General features: G+C 46.2%; 1 protein-coding gene across 8 annotated transcripts in view; it reads left to right on the top strand.

Moving 5' to 3' along the window:
* Nucleotides 1–8,826: 8,826 nt before the first annotated feature.
* Nucleotides 8,827–23,731, top strand: part of Yap1 (Yes1 associated transcriptional regulator) — an 83,285-nt gene continuing 68,380 nt past the window's right edge. For 2 of the 8 annotated variants that reach the window (XM_059267289.1, XM_059267285.1), the window contains exons 1-2: nucleotides 8,831–9,350; nucleotides 11,817–12,061. In XM_059267289.1, the coding sequence (XP_059123272.1) occupies nucleotides 9,069–9,350; nucleotides 11,817–12,061 (527 nt within the window). In that variant the 5' untranslated portion in view covers nucleotides 8,831–9,068. Of the gene's footprint in view, nucleotides 9,351–11,816; nucleotides 12,062–23,731 lie in introns of all 8 variants that reach the window. The other 6 variants (XM_059267284.1, XM_059267288.1, XM_059267290.1 and 3 more) reach the window with 6 other exon arrangements.

The following is a 23,731-nucleotide window of genomic DNA, read 5'->3' as shown; positions in this document are numbered from 1 at the left end:
GTAATCTAGCCTTGAATTTTTGACAATCCTCCCTCCTCTGCTTCCTCAATTCCTGGATTGCAGGCATGCACCCCCATGCCCAGCTAGAGAAGTAATTATATTTTGTCTTTCTAATGAGGTACCCACAGAATACAAACTTCCCTATCACTGACGAGCTCTATGGCTCTGAGCAAATCACACACACCAATCTGTCCCAGAAGCCTCTGTGATGAGGGGACCACACAATGCCAGTCACAGCCACACATGAAGTTCTCAGTGCCTTTAGTGGCTGCCCTACCAAACAGTGCAGAACAACCCCCTGAAACCCCCTGAAACCACAGATGCTTCCTTGAAGGAGCAAACTATGATCTGGTCTCTTGTTTGCCTTTTAGTTCTAACACCCTGCCATTCCAATTCACACAAATGCTTGGGCTTCACAGAAGAGAGCAAGTTCTGACCTCCCCAAACAAAACATATTACTAAAGAATGTGACATTATACTTTGTACATATAGAGAAGTAGACAAGTATTAATCAGTTGTATATAAATGATGTTTTCGATGGTCTGTGGTTTGTATACCATACCATTAACTGGAGAAATTCATGGTGAATTTGAAGAGGAGTCAGAGCTATGGGAAGATGACTGAAGAGTTGAGGAGCGGCCTGAGTCAAGGTTAAGCAACTGATTTGTTTAGAGAAACAGACAGGCAAGCTTTACCATGGTATTCCAGCATAGAAGTTATTCAATAGTACCAGCTGTTCTTCATTGACCAGACAAAACCCTAGGAAACTATATAGGCTTTAAGAGTTGTTTCCAGAGTTCAGCATTTTATTTATTTTATTTTATTTTATTTTTAAGATTTATTTATTTATTATGTATACAGCATGTATGACTGCAGGCCAGAAGAGGGCACAAGATCTCATTACAGATGGTTGTGAGCCACCATGTGGTTGCTGGGAATTGAACTCAGGACCTCTGGAAGAGCAGTCAGTGCTCTTAACCTCTGAGCCATCTCTCCAGCCCAAGTTTGGCATTTTAAATTATCAAAAGAAATATAGCTTCTATTTGTTTTGAAAAAAGTTTACTTACGTGTGTGTGTGTGTGTGTGTGTGTGTGTGTGTGTGTGTGTGTGTGCGCATGTATGTGGGGATAGATCTTCTGGGGTCTGAACTCTGGTTCCCTGCAAGCATAGCAAGTACACTTAACTATGGAGCCATCTCTCCAGCCCTAAAATAAAGTTTTTAATTAAATGTTTGTTTTTAAATTTTATTTTATGTGCATGGATGTTTCGACTTCAGGTATGTCTGTGTACCAAGTGCATGTCTGGTACCTGCAAAGGCCAGGAGAGGAGGCCAGATCCTGTGGAACTGGAGTTACAGAAGGAGCCATGTGGGTGCTGGGAATGGAACCCAAGTCCTCTGGGAGAGCAAGTGTTCGGACCATCTCTTTAAGCCATAATTAAATAGTTCTAACTACAAACAGAGCAGGCACAGTACCCCGTGTTTGTCATTCTATCTACTTGAGGGGGGCTCTGGGGGGCCAAGGCAGGAAGACTGGACTCTCAGGGTTTGGTCTGGGTTTTGGGACAAGGTTTTGTTATATAGACTAACCTCAAGCATAAGATCTTCCCTCAGCCTCCTCAGTGCTGAGGTTACTGGTATGTCCCCACATCTGTGGAAGACTCCATCTCATAAAAATAAAGACAAATAAATAAATACAATTTTGTTTTTAAATGAAAACAGAAAAATCAGGCTGAATATATAGTGTAGATTTTTCTTTGGGCCTCCAGCTCACAAATAACCACATGGAGACTTGTTAATTATGAAAGCTTGGCCTTAGCTTTGGCTTGTTCTCAACTAGCTCTTATAACTTAAATATCCATTTATATTCATCTACGTTCCGTCACATGGGGTTTCCTTTCTTCCATCTCACATTTCCTGTTTCCTGTCCTTGTCTCACTGGTGAATGTGCACCTAGATTCCTCCCCTCAGTTTCTCTCTCTGCCGGAGTGACTACTCTGCAGAGGACAAGGGCCAGCGTGAAAACTGTTCAAGGAACCACAGTGGCTCAGTATGCCTGGAGCCAGAACCCAACCACCAGCCACATTGGCACATGCCTGTAATCCTTGCTCTTAGGAGACTGAGACAGGAGCACCAGACATTTGAGGACAGTCTGGGCTACATAGTAGGGAGGAGAAAAGGAGTAGACAGAGCGACGGAGAGATAAAGAGCATGTACAGGAGAGCAGCCAGAGCCAGCGGGTAGACAGGGCTGGAACATGCCATACTTGGGTGCTGAATCTGGAGGGTTCCAGACTAGGAACCAGCTCACACAGCGGAAAGGTCACGCTGATGTCAGAGCACAAGTCTCTTGGAGTCCGGTACAACTAGAAACAACATCGACTTCGCAGGCACTACAACGAGGGTAGACTGCTTTTGGAGTTGAGTGGCAGATACTCAGAGAGCCAACAGAAAATTAACCCACACCAGGAAGCTGAGGGTAAGTGATGGACGCCCAGTCCTCTGGCTTGAACAAATGGATGAACTGTGCTAGCATTAACATGGTGAATCTGGAGGATGTGGAGGGACTGGTGGACTGCTGGAGCTCGAGGAGGGTGGGAGTGAAGCGCTCTGTGTTGGGTTGGTAGACAACAAAAGGTGCCCAGCACAAGATTAGGCCAGCTTTCCCAGAACCAGCAGAGGGGAGGGCTCCTAGTGTTTATTTGTTTGAGATGGAGTCTTGTAGCTCGAGTTTTCCTGCCTGGCCCACAGTCAGGACGAATCTCTCTAACCTGCCAGTCCCACAGCCGCTCAGACCCAACCAAGCAAACACAGAGACTTATATTGCTTACAAACTGTATGGCCGTGGCAGGCTTCTTGCTAACTGTTCTTATAGCTTAAATTAATCCATTTCTATAAATCTATACCTTGCCACATGGCTCGTGGCTTACCGGTATCTTCACATGCTATTTGTCATCGTGGCGGCTGGCAGTGTCTCTCACCCAGCCTTCCACTTCCCAGCTTTATTCTCCTCCTTGTCCCGCCTATACTTCCTCCTGCCTGACTACTGGCCAATCAGTGTTTTATTTACCAACAAATCAGAGCAACACATTTGCCATACAGAACATCCCACAGCACTTCCCCTTTTCTTTCTTTCTTTTTTTTTTTTTCAAAAAGGAAGGTTTTAACCTTAACAAAGTAAAATTACATATAGTTTGGGAATTTGGGCGTAGCTTCTCTTACTACTTCCTGCTGGAGGGGGACGCTGTATCTTATGGGGACACAAAGAAAATTTTAGGATTATGAAATAGTCCAGGAAGCTGTATCATCTGAGCCAGTTGCCTTCAAACCATTCTGGATGTTGGATCATCTGGGCCATGGTGTCATCGGAGACCTTTCAGGGGGTCTTGGCTGGTCAAACCTGATGTATCTTAATCTGGAACAAATCCATAGCCTTTGCCTTTCTGTGGAAACAAAAGCAGAGACTCTTTTCCAAAGCAACACATCCTTACATCCAAATTTTGAAGTCAAGGTATCTTTAAAGTATACATATTGGTTTAACTCAACATCTTTTACGATCAAATGTTTTTCTGCAGTTAAAAATCCCAAAGACAATACAATCCAGATTCTCTGTGTAATATTCATCTTCACGTGGCTTATTTTTTATATTAATTTTACTGTCCCTTTAAAGACTTTATTTTTTAAAACTATGTATTTGTTTATATAACTGTATATATCACCTTTTTTGTCTCTTTCAAGCCTACGTATATTTTACACACATTGTAAACTATTACATCTGAATCTGTCTTATTGTGAATCTATTGCTTTAAACTGCAGCAGCTGTGGCTACTGGCTCTGCCCACCTCAGCTTCCCAACATGGCGGCGGTACGTTTTCCACCAGCTCTGGGAGCTATCGTGGGTCTATGCTTTTATCCAAGCAGCAGCGTGTAGCCCAGAAATCTCCTTTTTTTTTTTTTTTTTTTTTGTACTAGCAAAGGCTAAATCTACCATGCAGCTTAATGTGCCACTTGCAGAGGCCTCATTCCCGCCATACGGCAGGTCCAGCGCACACACCAGGAACCCACCAGCAGCTCAAACTGGCAGCTGCTGCTCATTTGAGAGAGACAATTAGGAAGCTGTTTTTAGCTCCGTTTTAGAATCTTTTCTCAGGTTTTAGGTGGAAACTCTTGCCAACATGTTGGGTGCCATTTGTAGCTTGAGTTTTCCTGCCTTGCCCACAGTCAGGACAATTCTCTGTCACCCGCCAGTCCCGCAGCCACTCAGACCCGACCAAGTAAACACAGAGACTTACATTGCTTACAAACTGTATGGCCATGGCAGGCTTCTTGCTAACTGTTCTTACAGCTTAAATTAATCCATTTCTATAAATCTATACCTTGCCACATGGCTCGTGGCTTACCGGCATCTTCACATGCTGTTTGTCATTGTGGCGGCTGGCAGTGTCTCTCACCCAGCCTTCCACTTCCCAGCTTTATTCTCCTCCTTGTCCCGCCTATACTTCCTCCTGCCTGACTACTGGCCAATCAGTGTTTTATTTAACAACCAATCAGAGCAACACATTTGTCATACAGAACATCCCACAGCAGAGTCTCATGCTGTAGCCAGGATAGGCTGGAACTAACTAGGCAGTCCAGGCTGACAGTGAACTTGCTGAAATCCTCCTGCTTCAGCCTCTCAAGTACTGGGATTACCCTCATGAGCTTGGTTCCTAAACGTTAACAGTTTAATCCCTTTAGAAATAATGTGCTAGTCACCAGGCATTATAGAATTTCTTACGGACTAATTCATAATGCACTACAGATACTGTCATTTGATGATGGGACGGAGTTTAGAGTTCTACAGCGAATGACGTCATGTGGTTGCACAGCACAGTCCTATCACCAGAATAGTGGTATCAAGCCCCTGTAAGAGTGCCAAATGCTTGGTTGAAGCTTTTAATTGATGTGAGTCCAGGCCCCATACTGCCATGCAAGGTGGTACACGGAAGAAAAAAAAGTTGAACTGAAATCATTAGCACAACCTCCAGGTGGGAGCAAGCTCTGATGATGGAGTGCATCCTGAATTAATTCTGGGAGGTCACAAACATTCACATAGCAGAAGGAAGAGGAAGCTAGGTGGTTCGGGAGAGAAGGTCATGACAAATGAGATATGAGTACCAGAACCACGCTGCCAATCGGTTGTCAAGAGGAGGAGATGACACAATTTCCACGTCCCAACTGCAATGTTCTGAACAATGGGTTTGGGACTCAAGTGAAGCAAAGATGAAGGTCTACTGTTGCAGAGTCCAATAATTTTGTTTTGTTTTTTCAAGATAGGGTTTCTTGTGTAGTTCTGGCTGTCCCAGAACTCATTCTGTAGACCAGGCTGGCCTTGAACTCAGAGATCCACCTGCCTGTGCCTCCCGAGTGCCAGGATTAAAGTTGCGCACCACTACCACACAGTGAGTCCAACTAACTGTAAAGTCAGTGACCTCCACAGACATTGCTAATGGTCCAGGACAATGGCAGATTCTTTAAAATGTTTTATTTGTATGACTGTTTTGCCTGAGTGTATTTCCATGCACCCTGTGCCTGTTTGCTGACTGCAGAGGCTGAAAGAGGGTGTCAGATCTCTTGGAACTGGAGTTACAGGGGTTATGAGCTGCCATGTGGGTGCAGGGAATCAAATTGGGGTCCATGGGAAGAGCAGCCACTGCTCTTAACCCCTGTGCCAAGCCTCCAGCTCCCAATGGTAGATCTATATATAAAGATGCCTCCCAAGTGGGGCATGTTGGTACATGCCTGTAAACTCAGCAATCAGGAGGCTGAGGCAGGAAGACTGAGTTCAAGACCATCCTGGACTAGAGCCTGAGATCTTGTCTCAGGATACCACACACAAAGAAAAGCTGCCCTTCCGTTTCAAAGGGGCTTAAAAGAATAACTGCTGGGGGGGGGGACGGGTAGGTCAGGCAAGGAGAGAAAAGGCTGAAACCCATTGTCCTCATCTCTTACTAACTTGTGACTAAAATGCTGGAAAGAATGGTAAGGGACACAGTCTCAGTGAAGATACAGAAGTCCTAACAACATAAAATCACTCCAGAAAGTCTTTAATCCACAGTAACTTTGTTCTCAATTCAAAGGCTGGTGAAACTATTGACCAAAGTACCTAAACCCTTTAATTACAGTGTCCACAGTAGTAAAACTATAGTTAGGGGACAGCTTCCATTGCAACCTGTGGTCACAGTCACGTTTAGTCTACACATTTCCCCTCAACTGGACGTCTTGCTGTTCTGAGACAGGGTCTCATGTAGCCTCAGGCGCCTTTACACTTAACTGTGTCCTTGAGATTGGCCTTGAACTCTTAACCTCTGCTTCCCACCATGCCACCACGCCCATGCGAGACAGGGTCTCTCTAGGTATGTAGTTCAGCCAGGCCTAGAAGTCGTGGCAATCCTCCTGCCTCAGCCTCCCACATTTCCAGATTTCAGTTCAACTTGTTTTTTTTTTTTTTTTTTTTTTGAGACAGAGTCTCCCTATATAGCCCTGGCTGTCCTGAAATTTACTGTATAGACCAGGCTGTATATATTTACTGTATAGTGATACCCCTGCCTCTGTTGTACTAGATTAAAGGCATGAGCCACCACGCCTGGATTCAGCTCAACTTTTAATTGCAGATTGTTTTGCCCAAAGGTTTTGTTTGTGGATGAAGGAGGGAAGGCTATGGGGTTCTAAAGAAGCTCTGGCACAACAGGCCGGGTCACTACCAGTGAAGTAACCTGTAAACAGGGGGCAATGGTAATGGCTGACAACGACTAAGAATCTGCCTTGTGCCACAAACTGGGCCAGGCGCTTTATGTCCATTGACTCATTTAATGTCTCAACAACATGAGGTGGATGTCATTACCCTGACGCCAAAATTAAAGAGCAGGAAGTAGTTTGCTCAGTATCTCAGGGCTGCTGCATGGGGAACCTGGATTCCGAAGTTCTGGAATCCACAAGACTGTGGTTAAATGCTCTTGGCGCTTGGTGGGATGGGGACCAAACCTGGAACCAGTCCTAGGGAGGATATTTACCCTACTTCCTCTCTTGGACAGGAAACTGAGGCTCCTGAGCAGTTGATTAAAATCTTGCCTGTCTGAATCTGGCTCACCCTGCTCTACCACACTAAGTGATAGAGACTGCTGCTGAGAATTCTCCCGGGCATGTCCTGGCTGGAAGAAAAGATTATCTTTAGCTCAAGGGTCCTTTCTTTGCTTAATTCTATTAATACTTCACTTGCACTGCAGACAAAATCATTAAAACAAGAAACCAGATTTCTCGAGAAGAAATTTGTGTGTTTAAAAATCAGTGTTGCACAACCCTGGGAAGAGACTCAAATAGCACTGAATTGATTAAGTGGAAAACTATACTATGTGAGTTATATCTCAATAAAACTTCTTTTTTTTTTGTTTTTGTTTTTAGTTCATTACTTCGACACTGCATTACTTCACTGGGTGCTCTTCAGAGGGCCCAGGTTCGAATCCCAGCACCCTCATGGCAGCTGACAACCAGTGTACTCTAGTTCCACGGAATATAACACCTTCTTCTGGCCTCTATGGGACCCAGGCAATCATGTGATGCAAAGACATATATACAGACAAAACACCCAACACAAAACAATGAACTAAAAATAACAACAACAAGGGATTTTCATCATTTTTGAGTGATTCCAGATAGGCTCCTGATAAAAGACCCACACACAGAGAATCAGGGGCTACCGTGACCTCCATTGCTTATTCTGTTCAGTCTTTCCTCAGTCGACCCTTGTACCAAGCACAGGAGGAAAAAGGAGCGTGCTCCCTCAAGTTTATGTTTTGAGTTGAAGTTCTCAGAGACTAAATGGCAAGTTTTGGTGCTAAAAAAAAATTGATTTGACTCTGGGCATGGTGGAGCATGCCTTTAATCCCAGCACTCCGGAGGCAGAGGCCAGCCTGGGCTACCAAGCAGGTTACAGTACAGCCAGACAGAGAAATCCTGTCTTGAAAAACCAAAACCAAACCAACCAACCAAAAATTTGATTTTCACTTAATAATAATAATAATAATAATAATAATAATAATAATAATGGTTTGCTGGGGAAAGTGGCCCACATTTGTAATCCCAGCCCTTTAGAAGCTGAGGCAGGAGGAACAAGAATTTAAAGCTAGCCTTAGCTACACAGTGAGTTGGAGACCAGCCTGTGCTATGTGCGAGAGAGAGAGAAAATTAAGAAAGAAAAAAAAAAAAAAAAAAAGAAAGAAAGAAAGAAAAAGAAACCGATTCCAAAAGCAGGGAAGCAGAGGCCTTTGCTTGGAATCCTAGCAGTCAGGAAGCTGTGGCACAAAGTTAGTCGGCGGTTGGAGGATATCCTTGGCTACAGGCAGCCTGTTTTTAGAACAAAACTTAGGAGTAAAATGTTTTCTTTTGTAAGCTACACTGCGTGTAAGACCTGGTCTCCAAGCTTCAATTTGTAATCATTTGCACTCCCCTCAAGTGTTTCGGTTTGGTTTGTTTTTCTGCAAACTCTGGTAAACAGCAAAACTGGAGTCGATGTTAAAACGTGAACCCGATAAAATCAGTGCGGGTGCGTAGGATCGCTTTCCCTGCAGCCTCCCCACGAGGTTACCGAGCCGCGCGGCCAAGGAGGTCTGGGTGCCCGGACGCGCAGCTCCAGGGCGGCCGGTGCGCACGCAGCGAGCGCAGCAGCCCGGGTCACGTGCGCCCGGGAGTCTGCAGGAATGTAGCGACGCGCAGGGAAAGTTTCCCCGGGGGCCGCAGGCCGCGGATTCGGTGCGGGCGGGCGCGCAGAGGAAGGAAGAGCGGCGAGGAGGCGGAGCCGCGAGACGCGCGGGCGGGCGCTCTGCGCAACTTTTTAGTTTGGGCGTCTGGGGCCGAAGTTTCTGTCTCAGTCGGGACGCCGCCGCGGCCGGGGCGAAGAAAGGGAGGAAGGAAGGAGCTCGGGGAGGGCAGGGAAGGCTCGGCGGCCTCGGGCACGGAGTGCAGGGCGATGCGGGCGCGCGACGCAGCCCCCCGAGCCTGAGCGCAGCGCCCCAGCGTCGAGCGAGGCCGCAGCCATGGAGCCCGCGCAGCAGCCGCCGCCCCAGCCAGCCCCGCAAGGCCCCGCGCCGTCCTCGGCGCCCGGGCCTCCGGCGGGGACCCCCACGGCCCCGCCCGCGCCCCCGGCCGGCCACCAGGTCGTGCACGTCCGCGGAGACTCGGAGACCGACCTGGAGGCGCTCTTCAACGCCGTCATGAACCCCAAGACGGCCAACGTGCCTCAGACCGTGCCCATGCGGCTTCGCAAGCTGCCCGACTCCTTCTTCAAGCCACCCGAGCCCAAGTCCCACTCGCGACAGGTAGCGGGGGCCCGGGGCCGCGTGGGGTGCGGGGCTGGGGGTTGTTTTCCCCAAGTTGGCGGCCGCGGGGGGCTGCACAATGCGCGCGCCTCCGCTCCGTACCTTCGCTCCGGCGGGGAGGGGGAGGGGAGGGGAGGGGGAGGGGAGAGGGAAGGGGTCGGGCGCCTGGAGCGGGACCCCCGTCCGGGGCCACCCCGCCTCCCCTGCCCGCGCCACTTGAACCCCCCCGTGGCGCCGCCTTTACTGTCGCCTTGTTTTCCCGAGTTGGTGAGGGGTGGGGGTTGAACCGGTCCATTGAGTTTCTGGTTCCTTCTCTCGGTCCCCTCCCCCTCCCGCTCGCGAAGCTTGCTGCTCCGGCGGCCCAGGCGCGGTCCGAGTGCAGGGTTCGGGCTCCCGGCCGGGAGTTTGCCGAGCTCCGTCGGGCCCCGCTCGCCCCCGCCGTGCCCTGGGACTCGCGCGGGCGGGATCTTTTCACACTCGGTGGGCTCACGTGTCGCTTTCCCAATCGTAGCCTATTATTTACCGTTCGGCCCGCAAGCTTTGAAATGGGCCACATCCGTGCGTTGCGCAGGAACTAGGCTGCGCTCACGGCGCACAGCCTCTGCGCCGGCCTTTGATAGCGCGTTGCAGGTTGACTCATAGGCCGAGTCCTGCCGGCCTCAACTGTGATTAAAGGTAATGTTTGGGAAGCAATGACTAATTCCAGGCTCGCCATTGCTTTTTAACTGACTGCGGATGTGAACATGGCTGCTTATCCACATCCACGACGCCTGGTTATTTTCCCAACTGGATCCTACACAGAAGTGAAACCGTTTCAAAGTATTAACATTCCGATAGGTCCTGGTAGATTTCTTTAGTGTCGCTCCCCCCCACTCCTTCCTCCATTTAATTACTTAATTTTTAAAGACCTTGCTTTAGGCTAAACCAGCAGAGGAACTTTGCCCAAAACTTAATTGGTTTTCCAAACACTGCCATCGTTAGCCCACTCGGGCTGTAACTTGAGTGGAAAGACTTGCCGCCCCCACTCCAGTCCTCCTCCTAGGCAGGCCTGCTGCAGAACAGGGGTTTTGGAGCTCCGAAAAGCTCGGTTAACCTCGCCACAAAAAGTCGAGTTAAGGAGGAAGGAAGGAAAGGTTATTTAGCCGCTAGCCTAAACACTTAATTTGTAACAACAGTAGACGTAGCTACTATTCATGACTCCCTCCCCCACAAGTGGGTTTCTGGACTCACTGAGCTAAATGTATGTTGGCATGCAATCACAGACGGCCGCGGAAACTTTGAAGGAACACGCAGATTGAATGCTCCATTTTGTACCACTTAGAAGTCAGAAGGAAAGTGTACTTGTAGTACCCGGCTGTTTGTGGGGTACATTTGCCTTCTCACTAGCATTTTAAGAGAGTTGTGCATCCCGAAATTTACTTTTTCTGTTTGCTAATCATTTCCTAACCCTAAATTTAATCTGATCTGAGACTAAGACGTGCCCCTGGCTTTGCTGTGGGGCTTTAAGTGACTGCTGGGTCCTTTCAGTTTCCTTATTCGCATGAATCTGGGAAATCAAACGTTTTTGATAAATCCTAATTCTAATAAAAGGATTAGATTATGAATAGTATGTATCTGAGTTGTAAATAATTGTCTACAGGTTAGAACTCTTATACCCCCTATGTGCTTCTGGCATGGAAAAACTAATTTACAGAAATGAAGACAAGTTCATTTCTGATACCTCGTATTAACACTAGTCTGGTTGAACCCAGATTCGAATCCTTGAGGTCTCTGCAGGTTTTCCTTTTTCCTAACCCCTGCTGTTATATGTGTATGTGAATCCTTAAGTTATAGTTGAATTGATTACATCTTATCCTCTAGGCACAAAGAGGGTTGGTTGGTTGACTTATTCTTTTTATTAGGTAGCTTTTAGCATTGGTGCAGTTCTGAGCCTTTGAATTCATTAAAAGTTGTATAATTTATGATGATTGATTTATTGATCACACTTGTTCACAGTCAGAAAAAAGTGACAGATGGGGGCATTAGTTATTTAAAACGAAGTAAGAGAAAAGTGCGTAGTAATCCCCTAGGTTTTGTTCTAGGACTTTGAAAAGCAACCGTACTGCTTGGAAAATGTACTGATTTATTTTGGGGTGTGTGGGATAAACTATGTTCTCTACTACCAAATAACACCTCAGTTGTTTTGAAAATAGGTTTTAATGCCCAGTATTTGCTGTTTTCACAGGTCTAGGAGGTAGACCTTCAGATGGGCTGCTCCTCAGTAAAATAACATTTATAGTGCATATTAAGTTTATGTAATTTAAAAGTGGTCCATTTGGACACCTGTGCTCCTTAGTGTCAAAATTGAACATTGAGGTTTGCTTTTGATATTTAGATATTTGGTTGCCATGAAATTCTGTCTAGGGGATTGGGGTAGGTGCTGTAGTCTCTGGGTTGTGTAAATTTTCATCTTCCTGTTTCCCATAGGCCAGCACCGATGCAGGCACTGCGGGAGCTCTGACCCCACAGCACGTGCGAGCTCACTCCTCGCCAGCATCCCTGCAGCTGGGAGCCGCTTCTCCTGGGACGCTCACACCCACTGTGGTCCCTGGCCCGGCCGCTACCCCTGCAGCACATCTCCGACAGTCTTCCTTTGAGATTCCTGATGATGTACCGCTGCCAGCAGGCTGGGAGATGGCCAAGACATCTTCTGGTCAGAGATACTTCTTAAAGTAAGTAAAGATAATGCTGGGAGGTGGCAGTGAATGACATTATTTATTTATTCTGCTGGTGCTATAGATAGACTCAGACTTATGAGTGGTAAACAAGCATGCTTTACCATTGAGCTGCACCCAGCTTTCTGTTTGTATGTATATGAGTACCCTCTAGTGTTGGTCAGGTCTTAAAAGCCTTTTTTATTCTTGGTTTAGAGCCTTCCTGCAAACCTTTGTTTTGTGGCAATGTGGGGTGATCTCACTTTGAGTTTGTGCCGTATTTGTTAATTAGCCTGGCACAAAATGGAATACCATGGACAAATTTAAGTGTGTGTGTGTGTGTGTGTGTGTGTGTGTGTGTGTTGAGTACTGAACACAGGACCTTGTGTATTTTTTCCAAATAAACCATTGGTAGAGAAGGACATAGGACTTGGGGAAGAGGTGACTTTACAGTACTCAATTGAGAAACAGCAAACACTTAAGCTGCATTTTGATGTCATTTATCAACTTTTTCCCTTAAAAATGTTTGGCCTCAGGTCATGCACACGTTTAGGCTGTGGTCCTCAGAAGCTGCACCTTCTCTGAGAAGTGGAAACAAGGCCAGCTCTGGGGATCCCCCACCCCAGGCTTTTTGTCTTTAACAAAATGGCAAAATTACATTTATCTGAAAAGGACACAATAGAATTTTATCCCCTCTAATTTTGAAGTTGGAAGTGAAACTAATTTCCTGGGGCTTGTTTGAGTTAGAGTGTGCGGACTGTCTAAGACAGCTTGTCACAGACTGTAGATCGTTCTGTCATTCTGATTGGTTAATTGGTTGAGATAATGAAGTGAAGAACAATGCTCATTTTGATTCAGTGGGAAGTAAAGGCAGCCTTATTTATTGGATCTGAGGACTCTAGTGAGAACCTTGTTTTGTTTGCGAGCCCTTCCCAACCTTCTCAGTCTGTACTTTAAGTTGATTGTCTTGGGTGGGTTGCTACTTTGTTTTGTGTTTTGAGACAGGGTTTCTCTGTGTAGCCCTGGCTGCCCTGGCTGCCCTGGAACTCTATGTAAACCAGGCTGGTTTCAAACTCAGGTCTGCCTGCCTCTGCCTCCTGAGTGCTGGGATTAAAAAGGTTTGGGTAGTAAGGACACAGTTTTGTGACAGCCCCTTCAGGAAGACAAAGGAAAAGATTTGATCTTGATCTTGCAAAGCCACCCCCTACCTCCACAAACACACCTTGTTTTTTGTTTTGTTGCTATTCCCCCTGTAACTTTTTCCTTTTTAAAAAAAATTTTCTGGTGTCCTGGTACTCATTTTAAAGAGTCATGTTTCAAGAACAATAAAGGGCCCGAGACACACAAGCCTGGCAAACTCATCCACGGAGGAGCCGGGAGCTGGAGGAGCCGGGAGGCATTTGTTCTCTGCGGAGGCCCCAAGGAAATAACTTGCAAGAGGGGCTGGCTGTGAGCGACTGTCCTAAAGGGGAAGGAGGAGAACAAACAGGTTGATGGGGTGGGAAGAGAAAGGCCTGGACTCCTGCCGTGTCCCATGGTGGAGGGGGATCTTAAACAGCTTCATAGCTGCGGCCTTCACTGTGGCTGTGGCTGGGAACAGAAGGGTAACGGCAACATTTATACTGTTTTTACTTTGTGTTTTCTTAAAATCGCTTGTTGGGGACGTCTATCTGCATCTTCATTATTTGAGTGAGTGATCACTGTCTGAGCTGAAATAAACTGAAATAAACCTCATTGTAGATTCTTGCTTTAAAATGTTTTCGATGGTTCTTCCCAGGCAAGTGAGTGCTGGGTCTGTGGGATTAAGGAGGTGCTCCACTAGCTCCATTCTCACTTGGCATCCTCCCCTCCCTTTTCAAGGGGGCTAGAAAGAAGGTAAACAAAACTAAGACTTGCCATGGGAGGCCTGGGGAGAGCTTTGCCCAGGACGTGAGAAGACAGTATTGTTTCTGTGGTTGCCAGTGGAAATCACAGCTGCTTCTCTGATGAATGAGGTGTTTGCGGTTCTGCAGAGCTTTTTCATATCGCTCTTAGAAGTAGAAGGTCACCCCCAGCGGTGACTTGAACCCTCACAGCAGGTGAGCTGAGTCACTGGGTGTGGTAAAGAGCCTGTGGGGGCCTCTGAGAACTGGATGTAGGAGGTGGGTGCTGTTGTCTTAGGAAATTGCTGTTTCTGAAGAGGAAGTGCTCTATGAACAATGTGCAGTTTGGAGAAGTGATGTGAAGCACAACTTTTCTCTCCGGTGTTGACTTCCCTCTGGTGTCAGGTACCGGGTAGTTGCCTTAAAGAGCTGTGGCACACCAGATGAACGAAGTCCATCTGCCCCGACTGAGCCAGAGGTGACGGCAACTAAGGCTTTGGTGCCACGTAGCTATTGTGTCCAATTTTATTTTTATCTTAGTTTTTTAGAGTTTACTTCTCTTCACAGTCAGTACTTTCCTTTTGTCTGCAGCTTCTTCTGAGGTCCTGAAGATAGCTTACAGTATTAGTGTGAGCCCCGGGACCCACATGATGAAAGGAGAGAACTGACTCCTGAAAAGTGTCCTTAGACATTACACACTCAGGGCCTTGGTGTGTCCATGCTCACATTTGAATATGCACACACAGGTGTATCAATAAATAACTGTAATGAAAACTTCAAAAAGATAACAGCCAGCTGTGGAGTGAAGATCTGAACTAGTTTCTGAATTTTAGCTCATACCAGCCATAAAAAACTAAACCTTTCATTCCAATTTTTTTTTGTTTTTTTTTGTTTTGTTTTTTTGAGACAGGGTTTCTCTGTGTCGCTTTGCGCCTTTCCTGGAACTCCCTTGGTAGCCCAGGCTGGCCTTGAATCATTCCGATTTTTAAGTATTTACTGGGACAAAGTATATAATTTCTTGAGATTTATACATGGCAGGAAGGATTCTGACCCCAAATGGTCCACGCTGGCGTGGTGTTGTAACATGAGAGATCTGGGAGAATTGTTGACTTTGGGAACAGCTATGGTTGCCTTGTGACTATGGAGGAATGTGTGTTGAAGTCTCTTGGCCCACCCTCCAGCTTCAAGGCCATCTAATTACCATGGTTGTGTTAAAGCCCGTCCTGGGTCAGCGAGATCTAGAGACTTGGACTTTCTTTGGCAAATGACATGGGTGGGTCTGTGGGGCAAAAGCACCTCTCCCCTGCACGGGGACCCAGACTCCAGAGAGTGCGCAGTACCTAAAAAGGCGTGGTCATTGGGGACGCCACATCTGTCACCAAACTCACATTTGAAACCAATTTCACCACAGTACGGTGAGTTTTTATCTGAAAAGAATCAATTCTCTTCATAGCTCAGCACTTCTGCAGGCTTTCCTGCAGGAAGTAGTTCCTCAAGTAGTTGGTCAACAACTTCCTATTTCTTTTATAAGCTTCTGAATAACTTCCTGAATTACCATTCTATAATATCTTTGGTTACAAGGAGTGCTTCTACTTCTCAGGTTTATTTTATTGAATCTGGTACCTTGTAACCTTTGCCAAGTACAAAGAACTTACTGTAAACTATGTACCATGTAGGCGTTACAATGTGATGTACCAAATGTATCTAGTGATTTAATACATTTGTAGGTATACATTGATTTAATAATATCCTAACAGTTTTTGAAAGGTTTTCTGTGAGGGTGTTTTCCTTTGTTGTTTTTCTGAATAGCGTCAGCTCTAGTGTTTTAAGGTCTTAGGGCTGTGGTTTATTTAAAAGAGTATTTTAGATGATGGGAATGTGGTTCTGGTACAGCAAGCACAAGGCCCTGGGTTTGCTCTGTTAACTTCCTAGCCCACTTCTGGCAGGCTGGGGTAGGAGGCCCAGGTAAGCCAGTGAGATGGCATGGTGGATAAAACCCCTGCTCAGCAGACTAATGACCTGGCTTCCATCCCCAGATCCCCATCTCCCCAAAGTTGTCTAATCTCCAGGTGTGTGTCATTTGTGGCCTCTCATGAACACAGAGTAATGGTCAATTTGAAAAAAAGATCGCACCCAGTTGTGGTAGTGCACCTTTAATCCCAGTGGAAGCAGGTGAATGTCTGAGTTTGGCGCCCACTGGTTTACATGGCAAGCTCCAGACCAAGTAGGCTGCATAGAGACCCTGTCTCAAAAAACACTCCTGCTCCAAAAAAATAAGAAAGAAGTTAAGAAAGAAAGAAAGAAAGAGAGAGAGAAGAGAGAGAGAAAAGATAGAAAAAAAGGCAAATTAAATAGCTTTTGGTTTTGAATGACTTTTAAAAAGTATGTGAAAGTAGAGTATCTTGTTCCATCATTTTTTTTTTTTTTTTTTTTTTTTTGGTTTTTCGAGACAGGGTTTCTCTGTGTAGTTTTGCGCCTTTCCTGGAACTCGCTTTGGAGACCGGGCTGGCCTCGAACTCACAGAGATCCGCCTGCCTCTGCCTCCCGAGTGCTGGGATTAAAGGCATGAGCCACCACCACCCGGCTTGTTGTTCCATCATTTCAAAAGGTTATTTTCTCAGATTTTTTTTGGGAGTTACTCAGCGTTCAGCTTAGCCATACCAGTATAGAATGTACCTACCTCATGAGAGTACTTCATGAATAACAAATACAAGTACAGTAAGTACAGTAGTTTGATTCTATCTCTGTTACATGCTGTTTTTAGAAGAAGGCATTCCTGGCCCCATCCCTACCCCCATGTTTTGTTTTGTTTTGTTGGGGGTGGTAGTGTTGAGGCCAGGTTTCTCTGGAATTCCCTGTATAGACCAGGCTGGCCTCGAACTCAGAGTGGTGTGTGCCACCCCTGCCCTGATTGAACGCCACCTGGGAGTTGCACTGTTCTTGTGATTTGCCTTCTGGAGGACTGCAAACACTGCACACTCTGTAAAGATGAAATGTTGACCTAGGAAGTTGCACAGAGTGAAGCTGTGGCATTTCATGCGTCGGGGTAACCCAAATGATTTCCCTTCGGAAGGGGGGAGTCTAAACAGGTAGTTTGGCCATTGAGCACTGGTTAAGCTGCAACACATGTGGAAACGTGGGCATTTCAAGCTGCCGTCACAGGTTTTCCCAGCCTTCACCTATTTGCCTAGCTGTTGGGACGAGCCTCCTCCCTGGGCAGGCATCCTGTGTGCCCCCCCCCCTCGCCCCCCAACACACACTGACTCAGGAAGAGAAACTCAAGGAACTGTTTACCATGAGAGAAAGAGAATGGCAGGAGGGCGCTAGTGACAGCGAGAGGAAAATAATCGTTTACTCTGGGGGTGGGCATGCTAGTCTGTTGTGACCTGCTTAAATAAAAAGCGATGTTTAAAATGCCATGAAATATTACTAGAAGAAGCTAGTACTCTTTAAACAGTAACATTCAAAAATGCTCCACTTGATATTAACCATTTAGGAAAAACAAAAGGCTGAGCAATGCCTCAGTTAGTTGACAATTTATGAGGGTTGCTTTCAAGATACAGTCTAGCTCTGGCTGTCCTAGACGTCACCGTGTAGACCAGGCTAGCTTTGAACTCACAGAGATCCATCCCCCTGCCTCTGCCTCCCAAGTACTGGGGGGGATTAAAGGTATGGGCCACCACCCTGGCAGTAGTAGACACTTTAAAACACTGTAAAGCAGATAAACCCTTTCTGAAGCCTTGAAATTCAATCCCTTTAGTAATGTAGAGAAATACCTTTTTATTTTGTAGTTAGAGAAAGAATATAAATTAGGTCCTAACAGTTTTGTCCCACCCATGATCTTCTGCCTTAAGGCTTTGGGGTAGAGGTTAGCTCTTAACCCAGCCTGCTAGTCAACAGTATGTTGGAATTTTTAGGCATAGGACAGATCAAAATGAAGTAATTCATAAAGTCAATTAAAACTTACGATGATTCAGACCCAATTTGCTACTGTCCATGATAGCATTAGCGTTCCTTATAGCTTGGAAGTCTAGTAGTGACTCAGTAGCCTTACATAAGACCTCGGCTCTGCCTGTGGTCACAGTGGTGCAGCCTTTTCCTCAGAACTCCAGGCATGAAAGGGCTTAAGTGACTTCATGAAGAGTTACTCCCCGTTCTGCTCGTTTGAGTACCTCAGCCCAGGTTTCCTGGGAGCAGCTATGGCCACCTTAGACGCACATCTGTTTATGTGGGCACTCACCTCTTCCGAAAGCAAGCCCAGAAGAACCTTCCTTTACCTCCCTGAATATTCTGAGCTATGCTAGGTAGGTATTACTATCCTCATCTGGCTGTTAGCAGAAACTGTAATTTTTAACATACCAAATGATAAGCTAGTAGTGTTTCAGATTAGCAGGACAATGCAAACGGAAGTAGCCATTAAAATACTAGGTCTTGTCCACCAAGTCAGGTGCCTCATCCATCATCTTGTGCTTCTCTGCGTCCCAGGGTAACGTGAGTCCGCACACTTTTGAGTTCTGCTGCAGGGTCCTGACTTGGTAAGTGAAGGGAGCATTTGGTTAATTCTACCCTCATGTAATGGCTTAAATTGAGGAGGATTTTCTCCTCTTGTTTTTAAGGTCTGTGTTTGTGTGATCAAGTATATTTAAAAAGAGGTGCTACTTGTTTGAGGCAAGGTCTTGTGACTACCCCAGGCTAGCCTGGTATTCTTCCTCCTTCACGTAGCCCAGGATGACCTTGAATTCCTGCCAATTCTCTTGTCACTTTGATTACCAATGGGTGTCACCAAGCGCAGTTGAGAGACACATAAGAACGCCTACTACTGACTCGACTTAGGACTCAGAGTAGATCGGCTTTTTAGAGTGTTGCATTGATCGAGTCAAGTTCCCCAGAGTCCTGCAGTGATTATAATATGGCGCTGCTTTTGAAGAAGGTGGCCAACCCAGCCATCAAAGATGGGCTTTTTTGTAAAGAAAAAAAAATGGCCTTGTTTTGCTTTTATGACATTGCCCTCACTTTCTCCTTCATGGAACTGATCTGATGTGTATATACATTGTGTGTGTGCACGTGCATGTATGTTTTTGCCATTGTGTGTATGTGAGGGAGGTCACAGCATGTGGGAGTTGGTTCTCTTTCTTCACCTAGTTGGGCAGGCTTTGTGGCAAATCCAAAGTGTGTGTTTTTAGTTATAAGGTGACCCTTGCTTGTTGGATAGGGTCAGAACAATGAGGAGAAGAGTGTGAATCAAGCCACACCTGGCTCCGCTGAAGATAGTAGTTTCAAAATACTCCCTTCCCATAGTTTTATTTGTAAACCAGTAGTTTGGAATTTAATTTGAAGGGAGTTACATGTCAGTTTAGAAAGGTCCTCAGTCCTTTTGTAGAGTCAACAAAGAGGCAGTGGCCTTCGTGCGGCTCACGTTCTCTCCAGGCGGACACTGCTGACCCTTTCAAGCGTTTTCTCCAGTATGAACCCAGGGTTGATTGGGCGGGGGCTGCCTGTGTGTGTAGGGTGCCTGTGGGTTGGAGGTGACATGCAGTCATTTTTCAAGGCAAGCTCTTGTGTCTCTCTGGAGCCCCAGGACTCCTGTCCCCTCTCAGTACTAAAATTGCAGGTGCTAACCCCACGTCTGGCTTTGCACGTGAGCTTTGGGTGGCAACTTCCTAAAACCGTTCATAAAATACGCTGCACTGCTGTTTAGTTTTCCTTACCCCCTTCCCCCTGAATTGTCCCAGGGTAATTAATTACTAAATCTTTATTTCTTTGGGTTTTTACATTGTTAGGACTATTTGGGTTTTTCCAATAGCTGATTTTTCTAAACAGTTTGAACATTTTCTTTTAGAATTATTAATATCCCCCCCCCCCCACATTTGTATTTCCGTTGCTTCTTTTGCCCTCCTTGTGGACACTTGGCAAGAGTTCTTGTGTTCCCACTCTGGGCCACTTAGACTTCTGGCTTTAGAGTCACACCAGGCACAGCCATTGGAGGACTACACAGATTCACAGGCAGGGACCGAGATTCTCTTACCTCTTAGTCAGCAGTTGGGGTTGCAAGAATTCAAAGTTAGGTTTCCGTGGAATTTTGAGGGCGGTATTCTTTTACTCTAGTTTTCAGTTTTACCAAGAAGTCAAGCCTACTCCACTTCATCCCTTGGGAACTCTAGTATTTTGTTGTCTTTAGGGTTCTGAAATTTCATAAAGAGTCTAAGTGTGTACTCCTTAAAACTCCTGGTATAGAACAAGTGGTTAGAAACGTGTGTGGGAGAGGCCCTTCATGGTTTTGCAACGCAGCCCTCTTGACCTTCCACCTGGAAAATGCTTCCTAGTTCTTAGTGGATTCCTCTTGTATCCCTACTAGTTCGGGGTCTTTGGTTTTCTTTCTTTTTTTAATTATTTATTTTTATTTTATGTGCTTTGGTGTTTGGCCTGCGTGTGTCTGTTGGAGGTGGTTGGATCCTGGGAACTGGAGTTGCAGACAGTTGTGAGCTGCCGTGTGTGTACTAGGAGTTGAACCAGGGTTCTGGCTATTCTGAAAGAGCAGCCAGTGCTCTTAACCACTGAGCTATCTCTTCAGCCTGATCTTTGATTTTCTATCAACCCAAACCTCTTCAACTTTGATTTTTAATGTTTTAAGTTGATTTTTGTCCCTTTAAAAGATAGATAACATTTTTGTTACCAGGCCTGTCCCAAATCCCAGCCCTCGGGGGCTGAGGCAGGAAGATTGCCGTGAGTTTGAGGTCAGCCTGAACTGCATTCTGAATTCCCAGCTAGCCTGGACTATAAGTGAACCCTCCAAAAAATACCAGAGAGAGAAAGATAGATCGTTCTTGATTTCAGTGTCCTCTTTCTGAGTTTACAGATGCCTGCCTTCACCTCTCAGCCATCTTGTCTGTTTTCTTAAATTTTCCTTTGCTTGCTTATCTTTACAACACCAAAACCCTGGAGCTGGGCACGGCCTTGAATGTTGGTGTATTGTTATTTCTGCTCATAGCCTGTTTCTCTAGATGAAAGTCTTTCAGCCTTCTCTCTGGTGGACTTGAGTAGTGGCTGGTGTGAACGCTGGCCACCAGTGTGTTCTAGAACTGATCAGTGGCTTCATCCGTGTTCTTGGCTGTACTCAGTGACTGAACACATAGTATCTAGATCCATTGGTGTGGAACATATATGCACATCGCAACTTTTGCTCTGACCAGGTAAGGTTTTTATTTATTATCTTTACCAAGTTACGTTTATTTCGTGTCTGTGTGTTTAGGTCAAATGACAACCTGCAGGACATGGTTCCCTCCATCTGTCATCTAGGTTCAGGGATGGACTCGTGTCAGACTTGACACCTTCTGCCCTCTAAGTGCTGCGATCAAAGGCATGCCTCCTGCTTACTAAGACAGGGTCTAGCCTCGAACTCTGGACAGTCTTCCTGTCTTGCCTTCCAAGTGCTGGGATTACAAGCCTGTCACACCGTGCTTGCTTAACCTCTGCTGTGTAAGAGCTATGAGACACACAGGTGCCCTGCCTGTTCGTTTGCCTATGAATCACAAGACAGACTTGGTACACAGTGGGTGCTCATTAAATAATGAGTAAAGAATGGATTTCTAGTTGACTTCTCCTTTGTGAACGACTACAGACCCCAGAGGCCCTCCTGGGTTTTCCTTCTTTGTGTTCACATCTGTTTTTCCATCAGTGCAGATGATCGTAGGAGACCCTGCTTCATGTTCACTTGTTCCTGCTTCTGGTCTTAGTCCATTTTTGCTGCCTTCTCTGGTGGACGCTCTCTTTTGGGTGCACATCTATGTGTGTGGGCGTGTATGGAGATCAGAGTGTCTCCTCAGGTGCTGCCCACCCTTTTGTTCTGAGTAGGCTCAGCTGGCTGGCCGCTGAACCTGAGGGCTCAACTGTGGAAGCCTCTCCCTCTTAGGTGCTGACTTTTTTTCCTGTTTGGGTTCTAGGGATCAAACTTGGATCCTCATGCTTGAAAAATCACTTTTACCAACTGAGTCCTTCCCCCCACATGCCCAAAGTGCTTTTTAATGGCTAACTCAGCGAAGTAGCTTATGCTTGGTCTTAATGGACCATTGTTAATTTTTCAACTGGTACTCTGTTTTAATTACTGGTCATGGAGGTGTTTTCAGAGAGCACCTTAGAAGGTCAGGGCTCTCAAGTCAATTTTGTCCTGGTCAACTTTACCCCATCTCCATTTTGTTCTGGGGAAATCTGGAAAATTTGCTGGGAAAAGAAAAGAGCCCTGTGTGGTAGCCACACAGGAAGCCGAGGCATGCGGATCCCTTTACTTGGAGACTGGCTTAGTCTACATAGCAAGTTCCAGAACAGCCAGCGCTGTGTAGTGTGAGGACTTGCTTTACAGAAAAGCACAGTGACTAGAGCCCCAGACTAGCAGTTGGAGAGAAATACCACCCAGAGCCATGGCTGTTGGCAGAGAAGAGCTGGAGAGGGGGATAGCTACGAGAAGTGTGGCGAATGTGAATTGAATGCAGGACAGGGTGTGGGCAACAGTGAGCTGAGCATCCAAGTAGATATTCCCGGGACACTGCATGGAACTGATCGTCAGTGACAGGGTCACCTCCATGCTCCTCTGTTTTTTTCTTTGATGTCTTTTTATGTTTTTTTTTTGTTTGTTTTTAAGATGAAAAGAAAATCCCCACAAAACTGGTGAAGAGTTGTCCAAATGCAGATGTTTGTTTTCTTCTGCACATGTTCAGACTGATATCATTTCAGTTTCTTAAATCCTGCAGCTTGGACGTGCTCCAGGGGATGAAACTGGGTAGCTTGAACCACCTGATCCAGCTGGAGTGGGACATGGGCGTTCCTGTTGGACTAGTTACCAAATCTCTTATGGGTGAAAAAAATAGCCACTGTGATTGAGGACAAAGCCTGCCCTAGGCTGCTTACCTATGTGTGCTTCACTTTTGACTTATGGGCCAGCAAAGCCAGCTTAGCTGGTAAAGGTGCTTGCCTGCCGCACACGGTGGAGGGAGAGAACTGATTCTCACAAGTTGTCCTCTGACCTCCCCAGGTGCTTGTCACACAGACACAAGCCACAAGATTGATTAAAACGTTTTTAAAAGACATTGTGTGCCTGGGCTTGGGGTGGGGTGGCTCTGCTAGAAGAGTGCCAGGTCCCATTCGCAGCCATGTGTACACTCTGCGTACAGGTGCACACGACCAGGGCGTAGCTGTCCGTGGGGTAACCCCCTTACTTCAAACCACCACACAGTGGCTTTTTACCAAAGAAAATCCACTGGGGTGGCATTTCTGAGTTTCTCATTTTGTTTTTTTCAAGACTGAGTTTATCTCAGGCTGGTCTCACTGTGTAGCCTGGTCTGGCACAGCAGCCCCCACTTCTGCCTCAAGCAGTAGAGGTGACAGGCTCTCTCCTGAGTCGTTAGAGCTTTTTTTTTGCGCTCTTGTGCTCGTGGTCTTCGTGCCACAGGCCATTCCAAGGGTTTGCTGGGTCCCAGTTGCTGCACCTGAGGGAACAGGCCCTCTGTCATAGGTTGACACCTCAGCTGTTTCTCACTGTGGGCTTACTTAGTTGCATGCTCTCCAAACAGGTATCCTTTTGCTTCTGTAGCAGAGGGTGCCTCTGAGGTTTGCTGGTTAATTTGGAGTCTATTGGTCAATGATCATCCTGGTGTAATTATTGTCCTTATTCTCCAGAGTTGTATTCTCCAGAGTTGTTAGTTTGGTGCTCAGACATTTTCTGGAAGCACCATGGAGCGTGCAGTTTTAGTTCTCATCACTGAGACAATACCTGCAGGGGAGGGAGGATTTGTTCAGTTCATAGTTTCACGTGGGGAAGGTGGGGCTGCTTCCT

This window comes from Peromyscus eremicus, chromosome 7 (assembly GCF_949786415.1).
Source record: "Peromyscus eremicus chromosome 7, PerEre_H2_v1, whole genome shotgun sequence".
NCBI classification, from domain to species: Eukaryota; Metazoa; Chordata; class Mammalia; order Rodentia; family Cricetidae; genus Peromyscus; species Peromyscus eremicus.
Note: the sequence above shows the minus strand (reverse complement) of the source record. Positions and strands in the feature narration are given on the sequence as shown.